A 6727-nucleotide genomic window follows, 5' to 3' on the forward strand; every position below is an offset into this window, starting at 1 on the left:
ATGATTCTTTGACTGGCGGGGGAGTACCAGGGATCAAACTCGGGTCCTTGTACTTGCGAGGCAGGCAGCAGAACCACTGAGCTAAATCCCCAGCCCCTTATCTATCTGATTCTTAACTGAGGACTATCTCGTCCCCTAGTGGACACAGGATAGTAGGTCATTTTTTGAGCCACCACTAGGCGGAGTGAGACATCTAGACCCAGAGACCTGGTCAACTGCTAAGTATCCTACAGTTCATAGAACAGTCCTTGGCAATAAAGAATTGTCTAGTTAAGTATATCAATGCTATTCTTAAAAAGCCTTGCTATTTATTTACTTTCACATTTTATTTTCAACTTAACAATGTATCATGGAAATCCCTCTATATCAATTCATAAATACCTTACTTATCCTTTTTCTGTAGCTACATAGTGGAAAATACTATAGTTTATTGAGATAATTTCATTTGGGCATTTAAGCATTTTTCAATATTCTGCTATTTTGAATAATACTCAAATAGATGGCTGTATGCATTTCTTTTTGGTATTTTTAGAAGTGTATGCTCCAAGTCAGTGCCCAGATGGAGGTTATACACAAGCGCAAGGTCCTGAGTTGGATACCCAGTACGGGGGAAAAAAAAAAAAAAAAAAATCCCAGAAGTAGGTTATAGAGCAAATAACATATCATTTGTCAGATCTCATCATCTGGGGGCTGCATCATTCACATTTTTACCAGACTGTGAAAGCTCCTGTGTTCCTGTTGGCCTGTAGTAAATTATTGAGCTGTTGAATTTTTGCCACTCTGATAAACCTGAGACTCAATATCATTTTGATTTTCACTTTTTCATGCTAAGGATGGCTTTTTCTCCTTTTGTCTCTTTACACTGCTGAGGCAAAATCCCAAATTTTATCATGTATAATCCAAAGAAATTTAAAGTATAGAAGCAACTATTATCACATACAGCAAAGCAAAGTAACTATTTCTCCACTGAAAATTTCAAATGATTTCTTATGGAAGCTTTTCTTGCATCTGTGTCTCAATACTTTTTTGTTTTGTTTTGATTATTTGCTTTGTTTGTTTTTTGAGATGGGGTCTTCAAACTTAGTAGGTAGCCCAGGCTAGCCATGAACCTATTGCAGTTCTTCTGCCTCAGGCTCTCAAGTGCTGGGTTTACAGGCGTGTGACAACCACCACGCCCAGCTCAATAAGTTTTTCTTTTTTGTACCAGGAATTGAATTCAGGGCCTTGCACTTGCCAGGCAGGCACTGTGCCGCTGAGCTACATCCGCAGCTGAATAAGTTTATATATATATACATAACAGAGTATTCTTTTACATTGCCTGGCAGAGAAGTACTCAACAGGTTCCAGAAATACTCCCAGAAGTGTAGTTGTTAAAGCTTGCTCCTGTTGTTTTCAGACAACCAAGCTGTCATTCTGAAGATGCTGTAGTGACTTCGCACTTGATTCTTGTGTGCTTGCTATTTTACAGGCCATACATGTCTCTTGGCAGTCTTCGGGATCAGGTCATTTATCCTGACTCGGTGGATGATATGCACGACAAAGGTTACACAGACCAGGACCTAGAATGTATTCTACACAGCGTCCACCTGTATCACATAGTGCAAAGAGAAGGAGGTGGGTTTGCCAGTTTTTGAAGCATTTAACTTCCTTTTGAAAAAATAAATGGAGCTATATTTAATTTATGGTTTGAGTATATGCTACCACTGGAACGTAATAAACACATAGAGATCTTGTGTTCTGACCGATACAGCATACTAAGTTTATTGTGTCTCCTTGACACTACAGCTAGAAGGAACAAAGGTGTTTTTCTTCTATATTTCAATATATAAGTATCCCGGAAGCCAAAACCACTCTAGGCCTGTGTGAAGTCTGTGACAGAAATATTCACCGGCCAATCCCTCAGTTCATATCAAATGCAATAATTTCATAAGTGGTTGTCACAGAACTTTCTTCTTGTTTTCAATCCAATAATGTTACCAGTTCACTTTTTTTTTTCCTCTCCCAAGAGGCACAGGAAAAAAAATGTATGGAAACTTCTATATTGTGATGTTAGCAGCATATGACATTTTTGAAAGAATAAGAATATCACTTCTGCATGTAGGCAAATGTTATTTTTAAATAATCATATTTTGAAATAATTTGATAATTCATAATTGCATAGTCTAGCAACATCACTAAAATAACAAACCGGAATTCCAGGTTTAATTTTGCATGGCTTTTATGTTCCCCTTCACAACCCATTCACACTATCAGAAGCAGCAGTGGCACGCAGTGATGGAGAATATGAGCTTTGAACTCACAGTTCCAGGTTCAGACCTAGTTACCACTGCTTTCTGAATCTTACACTGGAAAATGTGGATATATATATATATTTGTTTTTGTTTTTTGAGACAGGGTCTCACTAGGTAGTTGATGTGGAACTCACTATGTAGCCCAGGCTTGCCTCGAACTCACAGCAATCCTCCTGCCTCAGCCTCCCAAGTGCTGGGATTATAGGTGTGCACCACCACACCCGGTGGGATAAATATATTTTGTAAGGTTTCTGACAAGGTTGAATACGAATATATCTAAAGGACTTAGCACAGTGGCACTTGAGTACACAAGAATTAGTAATGAATGGTTATTTTAGAGTTATGTCGATATGAATGGTATTTTGTCTTTGTGTGATGGTATTTTAATATTTTATATGGCAATTTCATATATATTATTTCACTTGCTCCTTACAGTAAGCAAGTGAAGTAGGTGAGAGATATTTTATTACATTTATTTTTATGGTGTTTGCAATTTCTACTATATAAGAAAAGCAGATTATTTTATTGTTTCATGTGATCAGTTTCTTCCTGATTACAAAATACTGCAGTGTGGCAAAGTAAATGTTACATTTTTATCTTGGGCAAGTTATTTTGAGTAGGTTTGAAATCCAATAATCCAAATAGAGATTTAAAATAAACATGAGATAGTCTATTCTTTTTAAAAATCATGAAGAAGCTCTAGAATTAGTTTTAAGAATACTACAAACCCAGTGTCTCATATCCCCATGCCTTAGGCAGGTGATAAAATTGGTGTGCCCTCTCCCCTACCCCATTTTAGAAAAAAAAGAATGTTCCAACCTTAACATCCATAATTTTTATGGTTTGTTGAGTGTTTATAATGCCGAATATTAAATAACTCATATAGATATTATTTCAATTGCTATTCTTATTAGTCTAACAATGGAGGTACTATCCCTGTTTTACAGATTGAATTCAGGTTAGTAGGGTCGTATCGTGAGTGGCAGCTAAGGAAATGAAACACAGATCTGACTTTTAAGTCATGTTTGTTGCTAGGGTATGCTATTGTGCTGTCCTGTCACTTAGCTTTTTAGACATTAATAAGGACTAGTATATCTTCATATATAAAAATTTCCAAGGAAACTAGTTTTACTTGCTTCATCAAAGAGAAAACATTCAAGCAAAGCAAAAACAAAACAAAACATATCAGTTTGCAAGTATATCACTTACTTTGGAAGAAGCTTTCTGAAGTCCTATTTAGATCAGCTCATCCTTTGCTCAGTAAAGGATGGCAATAAGAAGTACATTCCATTCCATTGAATGGTTCAAAAAATATGAAAGATATGAGCTACACAAATCTGTGCAACATGGGAAGCAGGAAAATAATTTTCTTCTAAGCTGGCGTAGTCTCAGCACCAGAGACATTATGACTCAGCAGCTCTGGTTTAATGTGTCACGTGACCATGCAGTATCTAGGTGTGGTAGAGCAAAGAATGTAGTTTATTAAAATAGCAAAAGTTAAACTTTTCATTGACACAAATACATTTCCTTTGTGCCTTCTTAGTGGTCAGGGGAAAATTATTTTCAGCTTAGAATATTTCTACATTGTGTAGCAATCGGAGTCTATTTTTCACATCATCACATATTTCATAAATAGCATAACATTCATTCATAATGAAAGCATTATTTCAGCAGATTTCCCTGGAGGCACGAATTTTAAATCAGATAAGATTTTGATATTTTCCCCTAATATAAAGTTTTGAGGTTATGTTTTTAAATAGACAGGAATTTCTAGAAGTTCACCCAAGAAAAAGAACACTGATTTACTTTGGAAGGTGGAATTGAGTGTCAATTAGGAAATAAGGGAAAGTCTTTTCCCTTCAAATACTTTAGTATTTATTTTCTTAATATATTACTTTATTATATTTATTCATTTAATTTTTAGAAAAAGTGACCCTTTCACATTACTCAAAAGTTTAAAGTATTTAAACTTTTTTCCCTATTGCTGTCACGTACTTGTCAGCCACTCATTGATACATATACCACTGTTTTTAGTTCTTAGTTATAATTTTAGATTTTTAATGCAGTGAACTTTGTAATAATTTTTAAAGGAAAAGAGACACTAAGAAACAAATGTGCACTCTATGTTTAACAATTAACATGTTTTTCTCTCAAAGGTTCTGAACATTTGGACATTAAAAAATAATCCCAAGGTCTTCTGATCAGTAAATGATAAAATTAATCATTCTGGTAATTTGGCTTTTTAGATACTCAGTGCATAGAAAATGAAGACTTTGCTTTTTTTTTGTTTCCCTTCAAACAAGTCATTTATAAATTTTAATAATGATGAAAGTTCAGCAGAGAGAAATACAAAGGCACCAAGCATGGAATTTTTCCAAGTATGAGAATTAGGTCCCAAATACTTAGGATTTGAAAATGTTGCCCTAAGTATTTGTCAAGTTTTAGCAGTCATTTTCTTTGAAAAATGGGCACTGTAGAAGCGGGGGTGTGGTTTTGTTTTTGGTTGAGAGAGATTGCTCAGTAGAAGCATAAAAACATTACAGAGGCCAAGATATGAACCATTGGATTGACAGCTGACCCTTAACTTAGACATGACTGTTCCTCAGTGAATTTTGGGTTACTAACTTGTATGAGTAATGCTCACTTGTATCAAGTGATAGTGTCTACCTTTTCAGGAATATACTATACGCCAAGGAACTTTATGAAAGACCAGGCATGTGGGTGCCATTTAAATTAGTTCCTCTCTTCCCCTTCATAGGCCTTGCAATTTACAAATGCAAATTTGTTGGTCACTTCTTCCACTCCCCTCCAAAATAGGTAGCAGTCCACCAACCTTTCCGGAATACTTAGAAACAGTTTTTAAGGTGCAGTGTTTAGAATTCTTACAAGATGATTTGTTATTATCAGGTGTGGTGGTGCACACCTGTAACCCTAGCACTCTGGAGGCTGAGGCAGAAGGAGTGCTTTGAGTTCAAGGCCACCCTGGGCTCCATAGTGAGTTTAAGGTCAACCTGAATTACGTAGTGAGATCTTGTCTCGTAAAAATGATTTGTCATGGTAAGGAATTGTGACAATTAAAAGAATATCAGATCTAAAGCAAAACGCTTGAACAGGAAGTGTTTGTCCAAATATATATTCTGTAAAATACTAGGTTCTGCATGTTAACAGTTAGACCTTACCAGAAATCATTTGTCTAGGATAGAAACTAATCATTCGGCAAATTATCTAGATCCTTTTTTTTTAGGGTGGGATGCTGTTATGGACTGGAAAGATGTTCTATCAGGAGGCGAAAAGCAAAGAATGGGCATGGCTCGCATGTTTTATCATAAGTAAGTGTACTATAATTCACGTAGCTACTGTTCCACTATAACAGCTAGAATAAGATTCACTATTTTTATCTTAATTTAAAAATATCTCAAACATAATATTTACACACAACGGAGCACTTCTGTACCAGAAAGAAAGATAACTTGAGTCATTTGTAGGAAAATGAACCCACCTTGAGACCATAATGTTAAGTAAAATAAATCAGCCACATATGCTTAACTACCCCATAGTTTTTCCTATGTGAGAAACCCAAATTATAAATAAAAAGCAAATAAATGATAGATAATATGAAGTAGGGAGATAGATCTTTCTCAGAGGGGAAGAAGATCAAGAGACAGAGGAGGAGTGAGGGAAGGAAAGGGCTGAGTATGAGAAAAGGAGTTGGGATGTGTTCTGTACCCACACCAACTCCACACAAAGAGCGTGAGCATCATGTACTGTAAATTGTGCACTAATAACGAATCTTAGAGAAAAACTATGCATAAAGCTTGCAGTTTAAAATGTCTCAGCAGAATCTCCAAGTGTTTTTCTTGTAGCAGAATCTCCAAGTGTTTAATTTTTTTCTACTTCTTCCATGTTGAGTGACCTCAGCTGAAGTAATGTACAGAGGGCCCAATTAAATTTTAATGCATCCTAAGGTTTAAAATACAATTACTACAGACTACAACATCAAGAATACACAACCATTACTATACAAATGTAAATTTAGTAGGCCTTCAGAAATGCCTCGGAATTAGATAATTAAATTCAAAATAAATAAACTTTCTAACCATTTGGTAACCTCTTACACCAATATTGCTAACTCCTTCACAAATCAGAGGCATATCCAACGGAGTAATGAATTGGTCCACATGCAACTTAGTGGACTCAGAAAAACCAAGATGCAAGAGTTAATTTCTTTGTTAAAACTTTTCCCTTTGCAACCAGCTTCATGGAGTTTTGCGTTTAAGGATACCAAGCATAAGACATGGGAAAGAAATATTAAAGCCATTCTGATTTGTGATTCCTTCCTCTTAGTTGTCCCATTTTCTGAGGAAAAAAAAAACTCTCTCCCTTCCTCTCTCTCTCTCTCTCCCCCCTCCTTGCCTCTCCCTGTCTCTCTCCCTCCC

The 6727-nt window shown here is 35.9% G+C and overlaps 1 protein-coding gene across 1 annotated transcript in view; it reads left to right on the plus strand.

The window, feature by feature from the left end:
- The window catches only part of Abcd2 (ATP binding cassette subfamily D member 2), a 64825-nt gene that overhangs the window by 44707 nt on the left and 13391 nt on the right, over positions 1-6727 (plus strand). The window contains exons 8-9 of the mRNA XM_010615428.2: positions 1469-1614; positions 5536-5620. Coding sequence (XP_010613730.1) covers positions 1469-1614; positions 5536-5620 — 231 coding nt within the window. The remainder of the gene's footprint in view (positions 1-1468; positions 1615-5535; positions 5621-6727) is intronic.

Source organism: Fukomys damarensis, unplaced genomic scaffold, assembly GCF_012274545.1.
Source record: "Fukomys damarensis isolate Sample0158 unplaced genomic scaffold, DMR_v1.0_HiC HiC_scaffold_15, whole genome shotgun sequence".
Classification (NCBI taxonomy): domain Eukaryota; kingdom Metazoa; phylum Chordata; class Mammalia; order Rodentia; family Bathyergidae; genus Fukomys; species Fukomys damarensis.